The following is a 27670-nucleotide window of genomic DNA, read 5'->3' on the forward strand; positions in this document are numbered from 1 at the left end:
CTCCCAGCTCATTCCAGCTCAGCTGTCCAAACATTTAAAGTGGTGCAATGATGCGTAAACCCCCAGGCAGGCAGGCAGGCAACCACAGACATATGACTACCCCATATCTTCCTAACCTAGGATGTATTTCTTATAGGTTACACTAATAACACTAATAATTACACTAATAACAATCTAAATTAAACTGATTAATCAGTGGCGGGTGGTGCTCATTTTAAAGCACAGGTGTGAGGGGGGCTCCCAGAATGCAGCTGTCTGGCAAAGACTCCATGGTTCAGAGCTAGAGAGCCATAGAGATGCATGCTGCTGTCAGAGATGATAATAAAAAAAGGCGGTTTGAGCTTGCTGTTTGTCTCAGAGTAGGGATGCTGGACGCTGTGTCATGGAACTGTAGAGAATTACACTAATCCTGAGAAGATACATACATGGGATGTATCACGTACAGTATTGAGATGCATTCTCTCTTTCGCTCTCTCGCTTTCCCCCCTCACCCTGTCTGTCTATTATATTTTGACCCTGCCTCTCATTGTCTTATTGACCAGACAGATCCTTTAAATGAGCTCAGTAAACAATGCCAGAAGGACATTCTCACTGGGCCTTGTTTTTCTCCAGACTGGAGGGTCAAGAGTGTATCGCAGCTCAATTATCATAGGCCAATTGGTTTGACCGCTGCACCTGTCCCCCGGCCAGAGACATTTCTCTTATCATTTCACTAAATCTTCTATCCCAATACACTTTAATTAGAATTCACTTCTGACATGATGCCAGGCTGAATGTCAACCTCTTTAAACATTGAAAACGAACAGATAAGCATGGAGTACCAATGAAAGCTCTAATGTTTTATTCAAATAGGATTGGTGATAGGGCAGAAGGTTGGGTAAATATTTGCTAATCCATGACATGGTTAATTCCCCGGAGGCTGTTTTTCCCAGGGCACTAGGTCCTTGTTCAGACAGGATGTGACAGCCCTCTCCTCTCGCAGGCCATGACTCCCCCAGGTGGACACACACGCACAAATGTACACAGACATACCCACACACAAACACACATAATGTACACACAAACGCTCACACACTCCACCATGTCTCCGTGTGACTGGTATACCCCTCGGCCCCAGACTGGCATCACATTGGTGCCCACAGGCTTTAACAGCAGACGTGAATGGCACCCCATCTGTCTGCGTATCACCAACGCAGAGCTGACACGCGCGTGCCCACTCAACACTCATCTACCACTGACCCTCCGCTTGTTTTTTATTTTTCTCGACACACATGTTGCCAGTTGATTTCTTACTTTTTCTTGTTGCCATAAACTGTTGCTCAATATGTACACATTTCCTCTTGTTTAAAGAGCACTGTTTTGTCTCAAACCCTGCTGGGGAACATGCGTCGGCGGCCAATTTTCCCTTTTATTTATACTTCTGACAAATACACAGGAGGGGTCTGGGATATTTGTTTTAAGCTTTACTTCCTTTGTGTTGAATAATTGCCACCACTTTCCTTCTTATGTTTATATCTGGGACCAGTGGAAGTTTTCTTACAGTGAAATCAATGGTAAGGCAGCCATTGAAAGACTGACCTTGTTTATTTGGCCTCTCTTCAAATGAATAGAGGAGACATTTTTATGGAGTTGAGTCGAGTGTAGACGATGGGTTATTCCAAGGAAAGTCGTTTTCGCAGCCAGCCAGTTACAGTATAGTGAAGGGCTAGTGTACTATAATGCCAACAGCTACTCCTCTTAGCAGAGCATTGTCAGACTAAATACTGGAAGATGGGTTGCAGAGGAACATAATTCCGCAAGTTAAAAAGCTTCCAAGCCCGGCAGAGTTTCAGCCAGTACTGCACAAGGAATGGATTGTGTCACTGTAGTTATTTTTTGTTTGTGCTTAATTGTGTTTTGACACTCTACAGACATGTGGTGTCATGTGTCCATAACTTGGAGAAATTGGTCTCATCATCGGTATCATGCATGCTCAGTAGCATTTTGCTAGGCTTTAGTTAGTTTATTCAATATTTACTGTAAATAGTTCAGATCCCTTGACTTTTTCCACATTTTGTTACATTACAGCCTTATTCCAAGACAGAATACATAGATTTTTTTCCTCATCAATCAATACACAATACCCCATAATGACCAAGTACAAACAGTTTTCAGACCCTTTACTCAGTACTTTGTTGAAGCACCTTTGGCAGCGATTACAGCCTTGAGTCTTCTGGGTATGACGCTACAAGCTTGGCACACCTGCATTTGTGGAGTTTCTTCCATTCTTCTCTGCAGATCCTCTCAAGCTCTGTCAGGTTGGATGGACACACTGCACAGCTATTTTCAGATCTCTTCAGAGATGTTCGATCGGGTTCAAGTCCAGGCTCTGGCTGGGCCACTGAAGGACATTCAGAGACTTGTCCCAAAGCCACTCCTGCGTTGTCTTGGCTGTGTGCTTAGGGTCATTGTCCTGTTGTAAGGTAAATCTTCGCCCCTGTCTGAGGTCCTGAGTGTTCTGGAGCAGGTTTTCATCAAGGATCTGAACTTTGCTCCGTTCATCCATCCCTCGATCCTGACTAGTCTCCCAGTCCCTGCCACTGAAAAACATTGCAACAGCATGATGTTGCCACCACCATGCTTCACCGTAGGGATGGTGCCAGGTTTCCTCCAGACGTGACGCTTGGCATTCAGGCCAAAGAGTTCAATCTTGGTTTCATCAGACCAGAGAGTCTTGTTTCTCATGGTCTGATAGACCTTTAGGTGCCTTTTGGCAAACTCCAAGCAGGCTAACATGTGCCTTTTATTGAGGAGTGGCTTCCGTCTGATTGGTGGATCAGATTCTTTTTTTTTGGGGGGGGGGGGGGTAGATCAGCTTTAATATTGTAGATTCCATCAATGTAATTGTCTGCATCACTTCCAATTCCCCATATATTTTTTGCAAATATATACATACTACACATACAGTTGAAGTCAGAAGTTTACATACACTTAGGTTGGAGTCATTAAAACTTGTTTTTCAACCACTGCACAAATTTCTTGTTAACAAACTATAGTTTTGACAAGTCGGTTAGGACATCTACTATGTGCATGACACAAGTAATTTTTCCAACAATTGTTTACAGACAGATTATTTCAGTTATAATTCACTGTATCACAATTCCAGTGGGTCAGAAGTTTAAATACACTAAGTTGACTGTGCCTTTAAACAGCTTGGAAAGTTCCAGAAAATTATGTCATGGTTTTAGAAGCTTCTGATAGACATTGTTTGAGTCAATCGGAGGTGTACCTGTGAATGTATTTCAAGGCCTACCTTCAAACTCAGTGCCTCTTTGCTTGACATCATGGCAAAATCAGAAGAAATCAGCCAAGACCTCAGAAAAAAATTGTAGACCTCCAATCAACAGCAACAGCAAAGGACCTTGTGAAGATGCTGGAGGAAACAGGTACAGAAGTATCTATATTCACAGTAAAACGAGTCCTGTATCGACATAACCTGAAAGGCCGCTCAGGAAGAAGCCACTGCTCCAAAACCACCATAAAAAGCCAGACTACGGTTTGCAACTGCACATGGGGACAAAGATCGTACTTTTTGGAGAAAAAGTCTGGTCTGATGAAACATAAATAGAACTGTGAAGCACGGGGATGGCAGCATCATGTCGTGGGGGTGCTTTGCTGCAGGAGGGACTGGTGCACTTCACAAAATAGATGGCATCATGAGGGAGGAAAACTATGTGGATATATTGAAGCAACATCTCAAGACATCAGTCAGGAAGTTAAAGCTTGGTCGCAAATGAGTCTTCCAAATGGACCATGACCCCAAGCAAACGTCCAAAGTTATGGCAAAATGGCTTAAGGACAACAAAGTCAAGGTATTGGAGTGATCATCACAAAGCCCTGACCTCAAATCCCATAGAAAATGTGTGGGCAGAACTGAAAAAGCATGTGCGAACAAGGAGGCCTACTAACCTGACTCAGTTACACCAGCTCTGTCAGGAGGAATGGGCCAAAAATTTCCCAGCTTATTGTGGGATGCTTGTGGAAGGCTACCTGAAACATTTGACCCAAGTTAAACAATTTAAAGGCAATGCTACCAAATACTAATTGAGTGTATGTAAACTTCTGACCCACTGGGAATGTGATGAAATAAATAATTCTCTCTATTATTATTCTGACATTTCACATTCTTAAAATAAAGTGGTGATCCTAACTGACCTAAGACAGGGAATTGTTACTAGGATTAAATGTCAGGAATTGTGAAAACTGAGTTTAAATGTATTTGGCTAAGGTGTATGTAAACTTCAGACTTCAACTGTACATACACATATATATACACATACACACATATAAATACATATACATACATATATACATATCTTTAAGAAAAATATATATCTCCTTTATTACCCTCCAACCCTACCACCCCTCCCCCAATAGGCGCAAACCAGTGAACAACAACGCTTAGGCCTGTATTTCCAGCTTTTACAGACTATATATACTACTGGTCAAAAGTTTTAGAACACCTACTCATTCAAGGGTTTTTCTTTATTTTTACAATTTTCTACATTGTAGAATAATAGTGAAGACATCAAAACTATGAAATAACACATGGAATAATGTAGTAATCAAAAAAGTGTTAAACAAATGAAAATATATTTTATATTTGAGATTCTTCAAATAGCCACCCTTTGCCTTTATGACAGCTTTGCACACTCTTGGCATTCTCTCAACCAGCTTCATAAGGTAGTAACCTGGAATGCATTTCAATTAACAAGCAATGGACATTAGACCGGTGGAAATGTGTCCTTTGGTCTGGAGTCCAAATTGGAGATTTTTGGTTCCAACCGCCGTGTCTTTGTGATACGTGAACGATGATGAACGATGATGAATGATCTCCGCATGTGTTTTTCTCACCGTAAAGCATTGCGGAGGAGGTGTTATGATTTGGGGGTGCTTTGCTGGTGACACTGTCTGTGATTTATTTAGAATTCAAGGCACACTTAACCAGCATGGCTAACACAGCATTCTTCAGCAATACGCCATCCCGTCTGGTTTGCGCTTTGTGGGACTATCATTTATTTTTCAACAGGACAATGACCCAACACATCTCCAGGCTGTGTAATGGCTATTTGACGTAGAAGGAGAGGGATGGATTGCTGCGTCAGATGACCTGGCCTCCACAATCCCCCGATCTAAACCAAATTGGTTTGGGATGATTCGTACCACAGACTGAAGGAAAAGCAGCCAACAAGTGCTCAGCATATGTGGGAACTTTTTCAAGACTGTTGGAAAAGCATTCCAGGTGAAGCTGGTTGAGAGAATGTCAAGAGTGTGCAATGTTGTCCTCAAGGCAAAGGGTGGTGTAGTAACGGAGCTTTATGTCGGGAAGCAGGTGCAGGTGAAACGTTTAATAAAACAACATAACCAGTAACGAGACAATTCCATAAGGCTACACGCCGGTAAACAAGAACAATACCAACTGGTGAGAAACCATAAGGGAATGACATATAAAGGGGAGGAAATGATGAAGGTAATGAAGTCCAGGTGTGAATCATAATCATTAACAGGTGCATGTAATGATGAGTGCCAGGTGTGCTTAATGATGAATCCCAGGACCGGTGGTTAGTATTCTGCCGAAGTCGTACGCTGGAGGGGAGGAGCAGGAGAAGATGTTACAGGTGGTTATTTGAAGAATCTCAAATATATAGTATATTTTCATTTGTTTAATGCTTTTTTGCTTACTACATGATTCCATATGTGTTTTTCATAGTTTTGATGTCTTCACTATTATTCTACAATGTATAACATTTTAAAAATAAAGAAAAAACAGTATTGTACAGTTTATGGATACAGTCTATTTTACAATAGTTCTATTTTGTTAGTTTTTACTCCTGTCCTTCCTCTACCCTCAACCTCTCCCATCTATTTCTGATGTCCATCCGGTTTGATTTCTATTAGCCATATCTTTTAAACTGTGCTCTTTCGCAAAATGTCTTAACCTATATATGTTTTACAGGCACAGTATGTTTTAAATTAGTTATCTTGATGTTATTAGTCCCAACCTTCAGCTCCATTCAACCCCTCCCATCTATCTCTTAACACCATCCATAGTGGATTTCTATTTGCCATATATTTATTTTACCTTTATTTAACTAGGCAAGTCCGTTAAGAACAAATTCTTATTTTCATTGACGGCCTTGGAACAGTGGATCAACTGCTTTGTTCAGGGGCAGAACGGCAGATTCTTACCTTGTCAGCTTGGGGATTTGATCTTGCAATCTTTCGGTTACTAGTCTAACTCACTAACCACTAGGCTACCTGCCTGTTTCAGCTGTGCTGTGATGTTTCAAAAAAGTTCTGAACCTTTCTATTCTCATTGTTTCTACAGATTGTAAATTGAAAATTAATTTTTTTGCTAAAAGTATTATTGATTGATTGACTATGACTTTTCAGATCGCCCAATAATGCCATCTGCAGGGTTAGCCCCGGGTATATATTGTAATTAGTCAGCCATTCCTGGACCTGTGACCAAAAACATGCTACATATGGACAGTACCAAAATAAATGATCTAATGATTCTGCCTCTTCGCAACAAAATCTGCAAAGCTGGGAAGGAAGTATCCCCCACATAAATAGCATTCTATTGGTTGCAAGAATTTTGTATAATCATTTAAATTGAAAAATTCTATGTTTTGAATCCGGCGTTGTTTTGCATATCAGTTCACAAACCATGTTCCATGGAATCGGTACTTCAAAAATCTCTTTCTGACTATTTTGCAATCTACATGGCACGGCGGTCAATTTTTGGGTCCTTAAATGAAACTGGTATACTTTATTATTTTTACTTAAAAATAAATTGTACTTTTATTGAACTAGGCAAGTCAGTTAAGAACAAATTCTTAATTACAATGACGGTCTACCGGGAGGCAAAAGGCCTCCTGCCGGGATGGGGGATTAATAATAAAAATTAAAATAAAAATATAGAGAAAAACACATCACGACAAGAGAGACACCACAACACTACATAATGAGAGACCTAAGACAACAACATAGCATGGCAGCAACACATGAAAACACAGCATGGTAGCAACACAACATGACAACAGCATGGCAGCAACACAACATGGCAGCGGCATAACATGGTAGCAGCACAAAACATGGCACAAACATTATTGGGCACAAACAACAGCACAAAGGGCAAGAAGGTAGAGACAACAAAGCAGCCACAACTGTCAGTAAGAGTGTCCATGATTGAGTCTTTGAATGAGGAGATGTAGATAAAACGGTCCAATTTGAGTGTTTTTTGCAGCTCATTCAAATCGTTAGCTGCAGCGAACTGAAAAGAGGAGCGACCCAGGGATGTGTGTGCTTTGGGGACCTTTAACAGAATGTGACTGGCAGACCGGGTGTTGTATGTGGAGGATGAGGGCTGCAGTAGGTATCTCAGATAGGGGGGAATGAGATCTAAGAGGGTTTTATAAATAAGCATCAACCAGTGGATCTTGCGACGGGTATACAGAGATGACCAGTAGTATAGAGTGCAGTGATGTGTCCTATAAGGACCATTGGTCCTATAAGGAGCACTCACTTTCTATGGCTTGTTTTAAAAATAGCGATATTTGGGAGATGATTTCCTTTTCAAATAACTGAAAGTGAGAGATTGTAATCTGAATAAAGGGAAAAAGGCCTTTCTTGAACATAGGGTGAGACATTCTTACTAATTTGGTAGAGAACCAGTTCGTATTTAAGTATAACTTTTGTATGACTGAAGCCTTTATTGAGAGGTCTAATGCTTTCATATTTAATCATTTCTGCCCTCCAAATTAATATTCATTATATAAATAGGCCCATTTAATTATGTCTGGCTTGTCGTTCCAAATAAAATGGAATACTTTTTTTTCATATAATTTTAAAAACGTTTCGCTAGGTGTAGGCAGGACCATAAGCAAATAGGGATACCTTACTATGACTAAAGAGTTAATCAGGGTGATTTTTCCACAAATAGAAAGGTATTTACCTTTCCATGGTAGCAAGATCTTATCTATTTTTGCTAACTTTCTATAACAATGTATTGGAATGACATCATTGATTTATTTCACGATATGAATACTGAGTATATCCACATGACCATCAGACCTATATTGGTAAACTACATGGTAATGTAAAGGTTGTATTTTTAGTGATCCAATATGTAATATAGTGCACTTATCATAATTTGGTTGTAATCCAGCGAGGTTTTGAAAAGGTATCTAGATCCTCTATGAGGCTGTGGAGGGATTATAATTGTGGATTTAAAAGAAAACATGAATCTTCAGCGAACAATGACACCTTTGTTTTTAAGCTCTGGATTTCTAATCCCTTGATATTATTTTTGGATCTGATTTTAATAGCCAACATTTCGATGGCCATAATAAATATAAATGCCGATAGTGGACAACCTTGTTTTAGTCCTCTTGGCAGTTTAAACTTTCTGAGAAGTAGCCATTATTTACTATTTTACACCTAGGGTTAGTATACATGATTTTAACCCATTTTATAAGAGATTCTCCTAAATATAAATGTTCCAGGCATTTATATATAAACTCCAGTCGTACTTTATCAAAAGCCTTTTCAAAGTCAGCTATGAATAGCAGGCCTGGTTTCCCAGATTTTTCATAGTGTTCTATTGTTTCCAGTACTTGCCCTATATTACCTCCAATGTATCGTCCATGTAAAAAACCTGTTTGATTAGAATGAATAATGTACATAAAATGTACCTGTTTTTCACTTTGTCATTATGGTAGATTGATGAGGATTAAAAATATATATATTTTAGAATAAGGCTGTAATGGCACAGCATATAACACATCTAGGCTTGGAACATCCACCTCCTACATACTGTAGACCCCTCAGGCCCTGCATTCACAGCAACACTGCTTACCGTCTCTCTGGCACCCCGCCAGACTAAATGAATTGCTGATGGAGCTGTTCTACTGGCCGCATATTGATTGGGAGATGTAATGCTCTCCCACCAATTCCATATACCTGTCCAATGCCCTTGGACGTGTCTATGTTTAGTAGTCCTCTAACCTACAGTAATGTCAGTGATGTCTACACAGAGAGTGTGAATTCGACTGTGGGAAAGGGAGCCACTGTTGGGCTACACTGTGAGGTGAAAAATAAGTTTGTGTGACAGAGTCCTCAGACGGCTCATTTCCTTGATGGGGGGTGGGACAGCGATGCATGCTGCCCGCTGAGATGAGAGTAGGGCTGATTACTGTAGCCTCTGCATGCTATATGGTGAAGAAACTGCTTTGGCCCTGTGCATTTACAGATAGTGGTCATGAGGAAGGCAAGGAGGCAGAGGAAGAAAAACAATGCTGACTTTGACGAGTAGCTGTCCAATGATGTTGCTTTTTAAGCTGTTTGAGGGAGGGAGGGAGGGAGGGAGGGAGGGAGGGAGGGAGGGAGGGAGGGAGGGAGGGAGGGAGGGAGGGAGGGAGGGAGGGGTGGGTGGAGGGAGAGTTGGATGGAGGGAGATCGGGTGCGACATGGGAAGCCAATGTTTTGGGCGACATTGCCGTTGAGCTCTCCTGATCCCTGCTCCCATGGCGGGCGGCGGTCCTGGGATCCCATCCATTATGCATGGCTGAGCTTTATTGCATTATGTTTTTAGGCTAACACACTTAGCAGGCGTGTAGCATGCAGTACACACCCCAGCCCACTCCACAAAGCCAGTGAATAATTCAGGGGAAGGCAGGAAAGGCATTAGGCTGGGGATGGAGGCCTTTAATCAAAGACTCCAGCACCCAGCCTAGCCAGCCCAACACACCCCTATTGGCAGTGTCACACCCCTATTGGCAGTGTCACACTTCTGCCTACCTGCCTCTCTGCTCAGCTTTAAATTCGAAGTTGTGTTATGGGCCAGAGACAGGCCTTCTGGAGCTGAGCTGCAAGCAACAGCCATTTTTGACTGTAATTTAGGAATGCTATGTATACTGCACATAGTCATCACACTTTCTAGTTCTCTATGTAGAAAAACTACTGCGATCTCATACTTTTGGGTGAGCAATGGGTAAAATAACATGTTAATTGTGTAGATAAGCCTCTTAGAAAACCAAACCTCATGTCTCTATCATAAACCGTATTGGAGTTTTAACCCTTGTAGGATGGCCCAAATTAAGGTGACTAATATTGATTCTGAGACGTGTAGTATTTTCAGATGTTAGTATACGCTTTTTATATTAATTCAAATTTCCTATTCTTTTTCAAAGATTTCTCACAAAAACAGGCGTATGTCTGTGAAATGTCAACGGAGCACGGAGTGTATACCAAGCTTTTTATTTTCACAGCCTTTTACATTTCATTCAGCTCGTGTGATGCTAATTTCTCTTTTTGCGACCCGTGGAAACAACTTGGAAGACGACGACAAAATGTAAAATCCTCAAAAGTTGTTACGAGAAGCCTGCACCTTAGTTTGAGTTTATTTGTATTTTTCAGGGACAGTGCACATGAATCAATGTTTCAGTAAAAGTGCCGTTTTAGCCAGCCGGCTAATTTTCATCCACAGTCCCTGGGAACGTTATTAAAAACAATTACAATAATAATAATATAAACAAACAATAAGCAGTGAGCACATGCAGAGCAACATAGAAGACCGCTTGTCTGTCGAAACGTTGGATATTTCTAAGGGCACAGGGCGAGACCCAGATGCAGACACGGGAGGCAGATGGTTCGAGTCTCTGATATTTATTAGTATCCAAGGGGCAGGCAAGAGAATGGTCATAGACAGGCAAAAAGATCATAACAAGGTCAGAGTCCAGGAGGTACAGAGTGGCAGGCAGGCTCGAGGTCAGGGCAGGCAGTATGGTCAGGCAGGCGGGTTCAGTGTCAGGGCAGGGAAGGGTCAAAACCGGGAGGACTAGAAAAAGAGAGATAAGGAAAAGCAGGCATGCGGGGAAAAACACACTGGTTGACTTGACAAGACAAACTGGCACAGAGAGACAGGAAACACAGGGATAAATACACTGGAGGGGGTGGAGACAATCACAAGGACAGGTGAAACAGATCAGGGCGTGACAATATTAGGTTATTCAATTATTGCATCTGAGCTCCTAGAGTGTGCGGCTCTCTTTTTCTTTTCAACGTAGAACAAGCAACACGTAGCACGCAGACAGAGCAATAGCACAGAAAGCAACAAAACTAAATCCAGAAAAGCAACCTCTATGTCAACAGAACCAGTGCTTATTATTGGATGTATTAGGTTACAAAATCCGCCATTTTGGATATTATGTTAATGGATGTGTTAGAGACCCCACTGAACAATTTGGAACATGAAAAGTCATATTTGTGTTGGTAAAATATATCATCACCAAAGTGTGTTTTCACCCACTATGGGCAACACCAAGTCTCTAATCCAGATACACAGTATGCTTTATTCTGTATTTGATTAATTTTGTGTGACTCATTTATTCAAGCCTGCAAGTCACCAATGTGAATGTTATCTACACTTAAAGCTGTAAGTTTTGTAAACATTACACAGTGATTTTATCTCCTCTTGTCTCTTCTCCTATCAGATAGTTAGTGCCATGACAGAACAGCCCTCCTTTTCCTTATACTCTCCTCTGACCACTTCCCCACCCAGCACACATACCATCTCTACCGCTCTTCCACTGCATTCCCTTTCTATCTCCCTCTCTGCATCCATCCCTCTTCTCTTTTTACAGCCAGGCTCCCTCGGGTGCTAATCCTGTGTGAAATGTTTCACGAAAAGAGGATTATGTTGTGGAGCTGCATGGTTTTGGGGAAAGTTCACTCACACTTGATTAAATGAATCATTGTCCTCCAAAACCCCTCCTGGTCAGTCCTTTGGATATTTGTTCAGATAAATAACAGTTCCTAACAGGCTAATACAGCTTTAATTGATTCTGCTTATTGAAGGGATTGTATTGTATGTATGCTCCCCGTGCACACCAGGGGAATACCAAGCTACTTAGAGTGACAGTGTTGTCTATAGTGACAACTGATTTGTAGTTGTAATAAAAAAACCTGTTGCATGTGTTTGAGGTTCTGGGACACTGACTGACTGCTGTGTTCCATACTCTCATCAGTATTGATCTATGGATGTGTCGAACTGTCTGTCACAGGCTGCTTAGCACGGTGAGGTGTCAGGTAGGGGAGGAGGATGGACGGACTGGGTGTGCTGTAGTGAATGCATTGTGTGGCGAGTGTGGGGTTTATGGGGCTTGAAGAGTGGCCCGTGAAGAGCGGACATGCCAGCTTTGCAGATTGGATACTTAACCTTGAGATGATAAAGATAAACATTGTCCCTCCTCCTCCTCATCCTCCTGCTCTTTCCCTTTCTCTGTCTCTCTCTCTCCCTCCTCCTCTCTTGCTCTCTCTCTCTCTCTCTCTCTCTCCCTCCTCTCTCTCTCTCTCTCTCTCCCTCCTCTCTTTCTCTCTCTCTCTCCCTCTCTCTCTCTCCCTCCTCCTCTCTTGCTCTCTCTCTCTCTCTCCCTCCTCTCTCTCTCTCTCTCTCTCTCTCTCCCTCCTCTCTCTCTCTCTCCCTCTCTCTCTCTCTCTCTCTCTCCCTCCTCTCTCTCTCTTCTCTCCATCCTCCTCTCCCGTCTCTCTCTCTCTGTGTCATGGCGGAGTATATGGCTGCAGAGACTGTATTAAATAGTTAATTTAATTACAGCTGGTGGTTCTTCTGGGGGCCAAGCATAGCCTGACAACTCACAATAAATGATTCTGCTGCTCTGTCGTTCGCTACATACTTTAGTCTGAGACTGCCATCATTGAAGTCGTTTGTGGTTATGACGGGCACGAGGGGCAAAGTCATCAGCGATTTGATCATCTCTTACCAACCAGAGTATCAACGCCAATGACGAATTATCAAACCGCCGCTTTACCCAAGTGTGTTCTGGCTCTGGCCTAACCCATTCAGTGAAGGGTCTGGGAAGTACTCAAATCCAGACTCATTTGGCGTAGCATTTGGCCGGAGAAAGGAGTCTGGGTAGCCAGGCAAGGCCAAGCAGCCAGCAGTGTAATTATAATTACTATGGCGGACCAATTACTCCTTAGCAACAATTGGTACACACCATGAGTATTAGGATTATGGCTGCCAACACTCCTAGTGTCATCCACTGTGTATGGTATTATAAGGTTGTATGCCCTTGTAGTGAGGGAGTGAGGAGAGAGAGACATGTCCTCTGCATCATGCAGAAGACAGAGGAGCCTAAGAGAGATATGTGTGCAGAGTCGCTGCAGTGCAGGTTTAGCATTTTGACAAATGGCCGACTCTCCATCTCATCTCTCACGTCTCCATGGATTCATCACGTTACATCATGAACTTCTTGCTCAGCAGACATTCTGACTGAGATGCCTTTCAAGTCAGACTGCTCTAAGAATACCAGAGCAGAGGTCTATTACATAATGTGTCTACAGAAAGAGGTTGTGTCATCTCCCCTCAATGGCCCGCACCTGAATATGTCTCCATGCATCTATGCATCCATCATGCATCATGCATCATTGATTTCCCCTCTGAATAGAAAATGCATTGGGGCCACAGAGAATTAGCAGGCTCTATGAATTTGGCCATGTGAAAAGGGGAGACAGAGTGTATATTTGTATCTGTGTGTGTGTGTATATGCATGTGTGAGAGAGAAAGAGTGTATGCATGCGTGTTGTGCATTTGTGTGCATGTGTGCGTGCGTATCTGTGTGTGCCATAGCCCATGTGGAAAGATTTTTAGGCGGGAGGGACTTTTCCATCCCCTGTCTCCCTGGTTACATCTCTCTTTCTCTGTCTCTTTTCCCATTATCATACAACACATCCACTCTTTACTCAGCACCTTTACAGATGTCATGGCAAACACCTGGCCTTCTATTTGAGCCCATAGAGAAAAGATATTTGAGCTCATAGGAAAAGATATTTGAGCCCATAGAGAAAGATATTTGAGCCCATAGAGAAAAGATATTTGAGCCCATAGGAAGATATATTTGAGCCCATAGGAAAAGATATTTGAGCCCATAGGAAAAGATATTTGAGCCCATAGGAAAATATATTTGAGCCCTTAGAGAAAGATATTTGAGCCCATAGGAAAATACATTTGAGCCCATAGAGACTTCAGAGCACGTGATTGATTTTCTTCAGCTACTCATTGCAAACATGACATATCTCTATTATCACGTGTTGAGTATCAGTTGAGTGCCTCTGAGTCTAACCGAGTGCGGACATGATTACCGCCTTACATTGTACTGTGCCTCTAGGTTAAGGGGCTGCCTGGAGAATCTGCAGGTCTACGGTACATCTCTGAGCTAGGCGGTGTTGGAGAGAAGTGGCTTAGCGGAGCATTTCTCTCATAAAGGGATATCCCAAGTCATGTACCACTGCCTTTTTCTGTCTGCCTGCCTGCCAAGCCACACAACCTGTAGGGCAGCCATTTTGTACTCATATCACTGCAATCACCACATCCCTCACTGGGGGATTGAGCACTGCACTAATTTGCTGTGCTGTAGTTAGTGAATCAAGTACAGCTACGATACAGTTCTATTTTGACTCTATTTACATGTCAAGGTGCTTGGCTAGGCCTGACTGTGTGACTGCCTGTGGTTCACAGAGCTCGTTATCCTGCTCCTGCCGAGCTAAGATGTCTGCAGCAGTGGTGGCTGACCCAGCCAATTAGAGATGAGCACACTCTGTTTCTGGTCCAAGTGTTTCCCTATGGGCTTAGCTAACCAGCTTAGTTACTCACAATAAGGCCTTATGATGGGGATGAGCAGGTAAGAGCCAGGCTGCCACACACATCCCTGGGCTAATCTTCTGCTGTCTTCTTAACCTGGCACACAATGCCAGTCTTGGAGGGAATGAGCTGGCAACTGGAGGGTTGCTGGCACCAATATCTCAGGTGCAACCTACCACCGATGTTCCCTTGAGCAAGGAACGTAACCCCCTAAACTGCTCATTGGGCGCTGCACTGTGGCTGCCCTCTGCTCCAGCCTCTCCAACCTAATGTGTGTGTGTGTGTGTGTGTGTGTGTGTGTGTGTGTGTGTGTGTGTGTGTGTGTGTGTGTGTGTGTGTGTGTGTGTGTGTGTGTGTGTGTGTGTGTGTGTGTGTGGGGGGGGGGGGGGATTAAAGCAGAAGACAACTTTCCATCTCATGCGGACTAATAAAGTATATGTTATTTAATCTTTCTGCTTCCCTACAGTAACCCCCCACACACAATGCTGAATCCTTCCCCAGCACAGCAGGGTAGGTCGGCTCATATGCCTAATGAATTTTGAAGGATACATTAAAGTCTTGTAAAGTCCTAAACTACTTGATTCACCTAGATTATAATTGTAAAACGTATTTTTGATTAATCTCAGGTAATAGGACTTAGAGAGGGATTAAGATGAGAAGAGAATTAGGAGTGTACACAGCCAGAGAGGAGACATTTTAGGAATGGCCTCATCTGAGGCTTTGGATGACTCAGATTTAATTTCTCACCTCAGTGTTACATCCAAACAAACAAGCAAAGTCTGAAGGAGCTGCACCAAGCAACACAACATTATGTTGTGAGGAGACTGTGTGTGTGTGGAGGAGGGGGGGGGAGGTTGAGCTCTCCACACAATCCCTCACTCTCCTGAAGATGTCCGCTGTACACATGCCCTCGGGACGCTTTTTGCTCACTCAGCAATTAAATGCATTGGGGGACGATGGACTGCCATTTTAGAATGCTCGCAAACGATTGCCTTCTCCTGCAACAAGACATAGAAGAGAGAGGAGCAGTGGCCTGTGGTCAAAGAGAGTAGCAGAATACATTTTTGGTTGCTGTACAGATTATTTTCTCTTGTTTGTCTCATCTAAATGATGAGAAGCACGCAGCCATATTCATTTAGAAATTAGCTTTTTCAGTCCAAACCTAAAGATAGATCAGTAGACCTGGAAGGGACGTGTTTAGGAACTATAAACACACTGACGCTCACAATGGAAAAGCGTGAGTGAGTGACGCACATACTCCTTCACTCCTTGTGAAATCTCCAAAGGCTGCCTGCCACAAAACAATGACTGGAGCAGATATGGTCATCACAACAACGGCTAACCCTATTTCAGGCTTATCTTGCGCACTGCAGCTACAACGATAATTGGAGTTTCCTCTGTCAGTCAGTCAGTCAGCCAGTCTGTCAGTCAGTCAGTTAGTCAGTCAGTCATGCCTAAGAGAGGCTCCAGGATCTGTCTACTCTGATTGCTGTCTTTAGTTCCCCCTTCACAATGGCGCTCGGCTAACGAGCAGGTTGTAGTAAGGCTCATATCTTAGGCCATTGAAGATGATGACGGTGATATAATCCCACATTTCCCTCATCATTAACTAGCGGATGACAGCACTAGAGCTGCGGAATGAATCCAGCTAGCCAGCAGGAGATGGTACTGATTGATTGACTCAACCACATTATTCTTATTATTATCCTAGACTGTTTTGGTCAATCTGTGCCAAGGCTAATGAGATAAGAGATGCATTTGAAATGATTGCAAATAAAGACCTTTTAGTGTTTTGATTAAGGCTGACTGCGGAATGAACAGCGCTGTAAATGCTCTCTAATTCCATCATTTTCTCTTCATGCAGCTGCCTGCTAGGTTGCTAACATCCTGATGTGAGTGTTAGGTCATGTTCTCTCTGTTGTGATATGTTTATGTGTTGTGGCTGAAAGGGGCATGCTTGGAGGGGGAGCGACTCTGTCACTCCGTCTGAAGACGTGTCTCCTGAGGTCAGGGAAAGTGCCAGGGTTTGTGCATCACTGTGGTTCTCTCTCCCCATGTTCCTCACAGCATCTACGCTGGTATGCTTTCCTTTGTTTCTTTTCTCTTTTTTCCCCTTTTCGGTTACTGAGTACATGACCGTGCTCTTGCGCCACACAAACATGACTTCACTTTTACGGAGACATGAGTTGACAACAGGCCTGGGATTAGGAGCCCCTCCCCGAACCATACTGAACAACACAGTCTACTTGAGTCACACTTGTTTTTGGATAGAACTATAAAACAGATCTGTCTCTCGCCAGCAGAGTACTGCGGTAATATGTGTGTGTGTGTGTGCGTGCCTGTTTGTCTGTGTGTGAGGAGAGATGGGCCAGTTTTGTTATCGGTATGTTACACTGTAGTGGGTTGGGTGGATAAATGTGCTCCATTCATGTGTGAGTGTAATCATACTGATTCCTTTTGTTGATCTGAGCCAGATGCTAAGCAAGGCTCCTCACTGGGATGGGGTCGGTGTGTGTTTTACTCTCCAGCTGTATCTGACTCCACTGACCCACGAATGACATAACCGAAGGATGGACCGCCTACAGCAGAGAGACACAGAGATGGAGAATGAACAGAGGCAGAATGAGTGAGAGAAAGAAGGAGAGCAAACTAGAACAGATGTTGGAGTTGGAGGGATATAAGTGAGAGAGATAACTGAGAGATAAGGAGAGAGAGAGAGAGAGAGAGAGAGAGCGACACCATGAGTCAGCAACCTGAGGGTAACCCTCTCCTCCCTCTTGCCCCTTCACAGATACTGGGATCCTCTGTTCTTTTCTCTCCTCATGTTATCATGGTTGTGGAGCCGCTAAGCCTGTCACTCTTCTGCTGACTGCTGCTAATCATGAACCTGAGAGGAGCAAGGTCGTCCCTCCTCTGCAACTCTCCTGGGCTCTGTGGCACAGCAGGGAGGAGGGATGGGCGTAGCTTATGGTTGGTTAACTTTAATATGGATGCAGCTGTGACCGTGTGAGCCCACTGGCCCTTGACAGCTTTTAAATCAGCAGGCTCTGCAGATACTGCTATAGGTTGAGGCTCTGGCCTATCCTTGGGCCTCACACTCTATTAGATAATATTGCTGCTGCTGTAGCCTACACCCTGTGCTGTTGATATAAGTGCAGATAATTAATTTACAGGACTGGGGATGTGTGAAGTCCATAGCCTGTCCTACTCCTACACAGGCTCAATTCAGACACCATTTACTATCTGAGTTGCAGCTTGACCCGCATCACACCTACAGTACCACTGTCTGAGAGAGAGAGACACCAGGAGCCCAAGGTGCCCTGAGCCAATTTCTCCAGAAAAAAAAGCATCCAGAGCTGCGAGGTTAGAAGCAGTGGATGGATGACACCTTGGGGGCAGCCTGACACCTCAGTGGAGTGATGGTGGGTGCAGAGGTCATTCAGGTGAATGTGTCCCAGCAGGCCTGGGGAGAAAGAGGCCCCAGGCATTTGACTGAGCACAGGGGATCTGAAGCACTGACACCAACAGCCCGCCATTAATTACATGATGGAGTGCTGTGTTTGTGATTGGACCTCACCGTGGCATGGAGCTAGCATCTGCCTCACAGGGATGAGCACCACAGTGTTAGAGCCTGTTTCACAACACACACTGCTAGGTTAGTAAATGCCTTGATTCCAGAAAAGTCCTCAGACATATGGAGGAAAGGAATGTGTGTGTGTATCCTCTGCATTACACATAGGGTTGCAAAATTCCGATTGCTTTCCCAAAATTCCCAAGTTTTTCAGGAATCCTGGTTAGAAAATTCCCTGTATTGGGAGGGAATAAGCAGGAAATCTGGAATTCTTCATTCAGGATTTCTGGAACACTTGGGAATTTTGGGAAAGTTAACGGAATTTTGCAACCCTAATTACACACATTTGGGACTTTGCCACATTTTAATCTATTGAACAGTAAAAGATTTTCACGGATTCCTCCGGAACATTCATCACGCACACTTGTCCCCTGTTCCCACTGATTAGTACTTGTATAAGTGTGTCCTTTGGTTTCCGTTGTCTGTTGATTATTGTTACTATGTCCATTGGTGCGTGTGAGTACCTGTGCTGTGTGTTTTGGCTTTTGTGCCATTGTGGATTGCGCAGATGATTACGGGTCTCGTCCCGTGCGATAATCATTGTGCGCGTGTGTTATTTATTTGAGGTACTCCTCGCTCTTTTGTTTGGGTTTCAACCCTGTGTTTTGTATGGTGTTTGTTTGGTCTTCGTCCCCGTGCCCTTACATGGCATGCCGTAATTTGGGATTAATAAAAAAACTATTACGCATTCCTGCGCCTGTCTCCCGATCCTTCCTGCCAATGTGACAAAGATGCACACATCTAGGAGAAGGCTTTCGGCCAAATGGAGAAGATTCCTTGCTCACATGACATACTGCATGTAATGGTATATGGCGGTCAGAGACTAAACCTCCGGACACCCTGCCTTGTCAGGGGAATCTTCATTATGTGGCATTTAGATTACAGAATAAATTACCTCCATGGAGAATTCCACATGCGTTCGAGAGATGTGGAACCATAAGCTACATACTGTAGGTGTGTCTTGAAAACAGACCAATTAGGGGACTGATATCTGTTACTCTTTTACCCAGAGGCAGATTCCTGAGCCCTTCTCTCAGATGCTTTTGAGTGTGTGCGTGTGTGTGTGTTTGCGTGTGTGTTTGTGTGCACGCTTGTGTGTGTGCTTGCATGCGTTTGTGGACACTCGTGTGTGCCTCAACAGTGAGGTGTTAGTTAAAGTGTGGAGACTCTGAGTCAACCACCCTCAGTGCTCCTCCTCTCCACTGGTATCTGCCCTGAGATGCTACAGGCTTTACAGAGCTGTATTACTGATGCTAAAAATAAGCAGAAAATAAATGTTAAAGAATTCCTGGTGTTAACCTTCCATTTGTGAGTCACTCACTCAACTCCAACCAATATGAGGATGAAAACCTTGTGTAATAAACAGGGATACAAATTGAGAGACGGACTTAAAAGCTGATCATCAAAGGAACCTATCTTTTTAGGAATCATACCCCAATTGATATACCTCAAAATGATTCTGATTCCTTCAGTTACTTCCAATAGTGTGTATGGTAATGGTAACATTCACTGTAGGTAGATGTTAATGGGGATAATGGAAGATACAGATATAGTTGACTGAGAAAGTAGTGGGAAGATGAAACACCACATAGTGAGGAGGAAATGTATAGGTACTGTGGCAGTACAGAGAGATGCAGAGAAGGAGGGAGTAGAGAAAAGTACAGAGAGAGATAGATTGAGAGAGCTGGAAGACTAGGGAATGTGAGGTGAAGTTCAATTATTTTCATTTGTCCTGGCTGGCTGCACTCACTCCAAATACACCAGCATACAGGGCTGACGGGTACTATGGAGGCCATTGAGTCCCCATCTCCGAGTGTACAATGACTCTGTTATCTGTGAAGAGGAGGAATGAGGTTCATCTCTGATGTGACAACCTCACTAACACCATCTGACAGGACCGAGCAGGCCACAAAGACTGCATTGTATAGCCACGGGGTTGGTGTGTGCGTTTTTGTTTGTTTGTGTGTGGCGTGCGTGCATGCCTGCATTTGTGTGTGCATCCGTGCGTGCATGGATTTGTGTGTGTGTGTCCGTCCGTGCGTGCGTGCGTGCATTTGTGTGTGTGTGTGTGTGTATGCGTGTGTGTGCATGCAAACAGCAGGAGCCTCTCAATAAAATAACAAAGTAACACATTAATTACATAGTAAGTTGAATCATTCTCAGTCATATTCTAAGTACCGTAAATTATTTGACATTTTGCTGAAGGGAGATTATGCATTGCAAGTCTAGATTGTGGCCTGGTATCAACTTTACCCTTCGAAGTATTTGATGTTATCATTGCCTTGGTCTTCAGAGAGATGTGACATATAGTGTATGGGATTTATTTTAGACTGTTTATATGGCCTGTTTCTTTGGCATTTCTCTGAGGGAAGACTTGCATGGACTACAACCAAATTCTGGGACAGTTTGGGCTGGGGCTGGCAGATTGTGCCTCTGTTCCCCTGTGTCTGTCTGTGTGTCTGTGAGCCTGGACCAGCTGTGATTTGTCCCTCTTTAGAGCTGAAGAGTGGACACGCACAACTTTTATCCTGAAAAGCTGCCCCCATAGGGATAGTAATTCCTAAAACATGCCACATGGCATGCAAAAGAAGGGTTGATTTATGGTAACACCAATCTTTAGGGGCAAAATATAGGTCAAACTGAGTATGATGAGGATATTCCTAACAAGTAATGACTCGTTTTTATGTTATTTTTTGTCACTGGATTTAGATGGTGTTTGTCATGACTTGTTCTGTTATAACAGTTAGTTAGGTAGCCAAACATTACATGACCCATTCCACTACAAGCGTTTTTCTAAGAACACAAAAAAATATTTAGCAACAATTTGTAATTTTGTGATATGTTCATTTTGACCACTGTTTGATTAACAAGGAATTAAGGTTGTATATTATGCAGAAATTGTCCCATAGCTCATCTTTATTCTATTACTCTACCTATACTACATCTCCATTGCTATCACCAGCTATGTCTACTGTAGAGGGCTGTTTCTTTCTGAAAGGAGGTATTAGTATTCATAGCCATGCATACAGAGTTGTGTTGAGTGGAGTTTGTCTGCCCGGCAGAGAGGAGAGAGAGGGAACATGATGATTACTGAAGCTCAGCGCCAGTCGAGCCATTTCAAAGCCACTTCTCCCCCCACTGCCAGCCTGGAGACGAGGCTCACATCCAAGACACTGAAGATCTGGTCTCTTTTCTCTCTCTCTCCTCTCTTTTTTATCTCTCTACTCGTCATCTTCTCCGACACCCAGCAAACTTTCCTCTGCTTTTACAGGATGACTCTCAAATTCCTGTCTCCTTTCAAACGCTGTATGAACTTCCTCTGTTTTTAAAAAGACATTAGGGGGTTGGTTAGAAGAAGCGCTATCTCCTGAGTTTTTGCGTTGAGACCTACCACTTCCTTTGGAAAATGTGTTGTGTTGGCCTATGCTTGGTTGTCATTGAAGCTGTGAGTGTCTAACAATTGTATGCATATTATATGAAACCTTGTTGTCAGTTGTATTGTGTAGATGAGGTGCATTCACTGGAGTGACTGATGGAATGGGAAAGCAGCATATTGTTTGTCCTCTAACCTCTTGTTTGTTCTCTAAACTCTTGAAACTGAACCTCTTGTACATTTGTCCTGTAATAACACTTTGTGTCTCTGTCTGCTCAGGGAAGGTTCTGAACACGGACCTGCGCCACTACCTCAGCCTGCAGTTCCAGAAGGGCTCGTTGGACCACAAGCTGCAGCAGGTCATCCGGGACAACCTCTACCTGCGCACCATCCCCTGTAAGTCTCCTCAACCTCTGCTCTGAAATGGCAACCTATGCGGGCCCTGGTGAAATGTAGTGCACTATAGATGACAGACGCACCCCTCAGTGTCTCTCTCACACACTTGAAAATCGCCATGACAACACAAGCAAAGACATCCTCATGAACCCAGACATTGCTCCAAATTGCAGTCTGTGATTACGGTCTTTTATGCGAAAGCTTTTACTTTGAGTGGTTGAAGATATAAGTCAATCTGCAAATTAGATGAAATCTGAATGACCTTTAGAGGCGTCAGTTAAGAGTAGACGTTGAGGTGCTATCCTCTTCTCAATGGTCATAATAGCTGTGTTCTTAGAGTAGGAAAGGATGTTAGGTTCTATTAGAAGAGACGATGAACATGCATGGAGAACAGAGACCTTATCTCCAAATTACTACATTACTATGTAATTACCACACATATTAAGTGACAAAATGAAGAGCATAATATTTACCATGACATTTTTGCAAAGGAGAGTCTCTAATAAGAACAGTAACATGTTTGAGTCCCACACACAGTCCCACTGTTCCTCAGGCTATGAAAGACAGTTCTGCATGGCACTGTCACAAACGCAGGCAGAAGTGTGAAATATTTCCAGGAAGTAAGCAGCTTACCTCTCATGTATATTTACGTTTTTGGAGAGGAGGAATATTTCTCCCACTATCACTCCCTTCTCTCAACCAAATCAAATCGAATCAAATTGTATTTGTCACATGCGCTGAATACAACAGATATAGTATAGCAGTTGCCATACCAGGCGGTGATGCAACCGGTCAGGATGCTCTCGATGATGCAGCTGTATACATTTTTGAGGATCTGGGGACCCATGCCAAGTCTTTTCAGTCTCCTGCGAGGGAAAAGGCGTTGTCGTGCCCTCTTCACAACTTTCTTGGTGTGTTTGGACCATGATAGTTTGTTGGTGATGTGGACACCAAGGAACATGAAACTCTCGACCCGTTCCACTACAGACATATCAATGTGAATGGGGGCGTGTTCGGCCCTCCTTTTCCTGTAGTCCACGATCATCTCCTTTGTCTTACTCACGTTGAGGGAGAGGTTGTTGTCCTGGCACCACACTGCCAGGTCTCTGACCTCCTCCCTATAGGCTGTCTCGTCATTGTTGGTGAACTTAATGATGGTGTTGGAGTCGTGCTTGGCCACGCAGTCGTGGGTGAACAGGGAGTACAGGAGGGGACTAAGCATGCGCCCCTGAGGGGCCCCCGTATTGAGGATCAGCGTAGCAAATGTGTTGTTGCCTACCCTTACCACCTAGGGGCGGCCCGTCAGGAAGTCCAGGATCCAGTTGCAGAGGGAGGTGTTTAGTCCCGGGGTCCTTAGCTAAGTGATGAGCTTTGTGTGCACAATGGTGTTGAACGCTGAGCTGTAGTCAATGAACAGCATTCTCACATAGAACCAATATGACATTAGTTTTCTATAGTTTGTCTCTGACAATTCCTCAGGTTCTTATGTTAGAAATAGTGTTCCAGTATTCACTCTTGAGTGTGTTAGAGTTTCGGCGGGAAAACTGTCTGTGAAACAAAGGCACATTCCTATGAGGCAGAAGAGGGAGAGAGAGAGTCTTCTACATTTACGACAGTTTCTGTCTCCGGTTTCTGTCTCCGGTTTCTGTCTCCAGTCTATGCTCCTAGTTTGTCTTTCTTAACCTTACTTTACCGGGCAGAGTGAATCGTGTTTCTCTGACTAAATTCTGAGATCTTTGGAAGAGACACGCCATGGTCTTGAATTACACAATCTTCCCGAGTTAGTCAGTCCAGTATTCTAGCAGTGCTGTGCTGCAATTAGGTTCACTGTGTCTCTCTGTTGGTGTGGTATACTCCAGAGGCTAGTCTGGCTCTGCCAGATCTCACAGGGGACGGACACAGATCCTTAGATCTCATATCAAGGTTCTACGGGACAATGGTTGCTAGCAGAATTAAATGACTATTTCAGGGATATACTATTTCCTCTTCACACTTTTACAGTACCCCTTGTTTTATATTCCTCCCAAACCTACATCTTTCCTGCAGTCCATCCTCTATCAGCTACAGTGGCCTCACTGCATGACTGTGACTCCATAATTCCCTCTCTGAATTACTGTCTTAAAGAGTGACTGAGTAAGAAAGACTGAATGACATCATTCAATCTACCTTACTCTCTCCATCTTTACCCCCTCTCATTCTCTCTGTTTTTAGCATTCTTGCGTTCCATTTATCTCTTTCATTCACTCCCTCTCTATCCTTCTCTCTCTCTTTTTCCTCTCTCTCTTTCTCTCTCCATATCCCTCCCACATACAGTGCATTCGGAAAGTATTCAGACCCTCTCCCCTTTTCCACATTTTGTTACATTATAGCCTTATTTTAAAATGGATTAAATTAATGTTTTTCCTCATCGATCTAAACACAATACACCAGGTTTTTAGAAATGTTAGCAAATTTATTCAAAGTAAAAAACGTAAATACCTTGTTTACATAAATATTCAGACCCTTCGCTATGCGACTGGAAATTGAGCTCAGGTGTATCCTGTTTCCATTGATCATCCTTGAGACGTTCCTACAACTTGAGTCTACCTGTGGTAAATCCAATTGATTTGAAATTATTTGGAAAGGCACACACCTGTATATATTAGGTCCCACAGTAGACAGTGCATGTCATAGCAAAAACCAAGGCATGAGGTTGAAGGAATTGTCAGTAGATCACAGAGACAGGTTTGTGTTGAGGCACAGATCTGGGGAAGGGAACCAAGAAGGCTTCTGCAGCATTGAAGGTCCCCAAGAACACAGTGGCCTCCATCATTCTTAAATGGAAGAAGTTTGACTTAGAACCCGATGGTCATTCTAACAGAGCTCCAGAGGTCCTCTGTGGAGATCGGAGAACCTTCCAGGAGGACAACCATCTCTGCAGCACTCCACCAATCAGGCCTTTATGGCAGAGTGGCCAGAAAGAAGCCACTCCTCAGTAAAAGGCACATGACAGCCTGCTTGGAGTTTTCCAAACGGCACCTAATGGACTCTCAGACCATGAGAAACAAGTTTCTCTGGTTTGATGAAACCAAGATTGAACTCTTTGGCCTGAATGCCAAGCGTCTCGTCTGGAGGAAACTTGGCATTTTCCTTACAGTGAAGCATGGTGGTGGCAGCATCATGCTGTGGGGCTGCTTTTCAGCGGGAGGGACTGGGATACTAGTCAGGATTGAGGGAAAGATGAATAGAGCAAAGTACAGAGAGATCCTTGATGAAAATCTGCTCCAGAGCGCTCAGGACCTCAGACTGAGGCGAAGGTTCACCTTCCAACAGGAGAAAGACCCTAGCACACAGCCAAGACAATGCAGGGGTGGTTTCAGAACAAGTCTCTGAATGTCCTTGAGTGGCCTAGCCAGAGCCCGGACTTGAAAACGATCGAACATCTCTGAAGAGATCTGAAAATAGCTGTGCAGCGACGCTCCCCATCCAACCTGACAGAGCTTGAGAGGATCTGCAGAGAAGAATGGGAGAAACTCCCCAAATACAGGTGTGCCAAGCCTGTAGCATCATACCCCAGAGGATTCGAGGCTGTAATCGCTGCCAAAGGCCCTTCAACAAAGTACTCAGTGAAGGGTCTGAATACTTATGTAAATGTGATATTTCAGTTATTTCTTAATAAATGTGCAATTTAGAATTTCCAATTCTAAAATCTTGTTTTTGCTTTGTCATTATGGGTTATTGTGTGTAGATTGATGAGAAAAAAAACAGCTGAATCCATTTTAGAATAAGGCTGTAACGTAACAAAATGTGGGAAAAAGTCAAGGGGTCTGAATACTTTCCGAATGCACTGTAAATACTGTATGATGTGTTAGCAATGCATTACTCTGGATCAAAAGTATTCTGTTTATAGCTAATATCACTGAATCAATTTTAAATCAATACACTGAAAATGATCAAAGTCAGAGATAAAAAATGTGGATTTGTCTGTCCTTTGCTTGTGTGTATCACACAGTTCCTGTAAGGCCATGCTGTCCTTGTGCTTTTGAGAGCTTTCTAGCACTTTGGGTTGATAATGCTCCATTACAAAAACCTAACATCACCCACTCCCCTTGGCGTGACCAGGGCACCGCAGCATTATGGTCTGTGAGTGGGCCATGAAAGATGGGACAATCAAGAGGGAGTGAGGGAGAGAGAGTGCTCGCAGGTCCTTACTGTGTGCCTTGATAATCCCTGAGTCTCCTTCATTGGGTCTCAGACTGCCTCCATGTCCTCTAGATGGTAACACAGGCGCAGCACAGGCTGCTGAATCTGGCTCTCCTGATTGAACTCTTGGTAACATAAAAGTTTTGTTTTTGCGTGAATATAGTTCAGTGCCACACTAGTAGGCTTGACATTGTATTCTGAGGTCTTTGTAAGAGACATACCATGGCCTTGAATTACATGGTCTTCCTGAATTCTGACTTTAACGTAATACAGTTCTTTAATAAAAAAAATTGACAATCCTACACACTTATACATTTTTTAGCTATAACCCATTTTCTAGCATTAAAGAAAGCTAATGCTTGCAGTCAGGCAGTACTGAGACATCAGAAGTTCAGAGTGTCCCATCTTCAAAGTAAGTGCTATGGCCACAAAAAGACTGATGCTCCTCGTTTTTGCAATGCTTTCTTCCCTCTGTATTATTTGACAGCGAATCCCAGTGGAATTTGAAGTGCCAACATGAAACAATGCAAAAAAATGCCATGTTATTTTTCTATCCCTCTTTTTCTGAGTGAAACCGCCTCTGATGTCCCTGCTGTGGCGTGTGTCTTTGTCTGTGGCTGTGGCATCCATGCAAGCCAGGTCTTTAAAAAGTAGGACCGCAGTATTTGAAAGGGAGAGATTATGAAAGACTTGTTGGGGCACCAATTTGGGTCCAAGGTAGACAAATGTTCATGCATTCTCATTGTCGCTCTCACACATACATACAAACACACACACAGAGGCATGCACACACAGACACATGTGCACAAACACACATGCACACACACACAGGCACACACAAACAAACACAAACACACACACACACACACATTGCCAAGAGTTCCACTGCTGAGGGAAAAGTGATTGCTTCCGATGAACGTGACCATGTGAATGACTATGCATAATGGCAGGAAATGACTGTTCTCTGTGATAAAGCATTTATACATCTTCCTATTTCTCTTGTCTGCTAAATGAACTGCATTTCATTTTCATCAGGGACATTTATTATCTGGGGAATTTGTTTGAAAATTCTGCTCCCACAGCTCATTTGAAAGTAACCGTAAATTAACTATTGACTGTGAGGATTATTTTTTTCAGTGTGCTAAAATACTTTCTGCTTTCAAGTAGATACTTAGCACCCTCAAAGCAAAGCATAGGTCGTTCTCGTTGTCTTTCCCTCAACAGGTTGACAATGGAATAATTACAGTAGCGGTAATATTGATGTGACTTCTGGATGATGCTGCAGGCAAGATAGAGGCTTGGCAGGTAGCGGTGCCCTCAGTAATTGGGCCATGGGGGACATTTTCTGGGACCAAAGCTGTCATGGGGAGACAGAAACAGACATCCT

At 43.4% G+C, this 27670-nt stretch overlaps 1 protein-coding gene across 1 annotated transcript in view; it reads left to right on the top strand.

Moving 5' to 3' along the window:
• Window positions 1-27670, top strand: part of LOC120064692 (membrane-associated guanylate kinase, WW and PDZ domain-containing protein 3-like) — a 143770-nt gene that overhangs the window by 79286 nt on the left and 36814 nt on the right. The window contains exon 2 of the mRNA XM_039015313.1: window positions 21985-22101. Coding sequence (XP_038871241.1) covers window positions 21985-22101 — 117 coding nt within the window. The remainder of the gene's footprint in view (window positions 1-21984; window positions 22102-27670) is intronic.

The sequence above is a fragment of the Salvelinus namaycush genome, chromosome 20 (assembly GCF_016432855.1).
Source record: "Salvelinus namaycush isolate Seneca chromosome 20, SaNama_1.0, whole genome shotgun sequence".
Classification (NCBI taxonomy): Eukaryota; Metazoa; Chordata; class Actinopteri; order Salmoniformes; family Salmonidae; genus Salvelinus; species Salvelinus namaycush.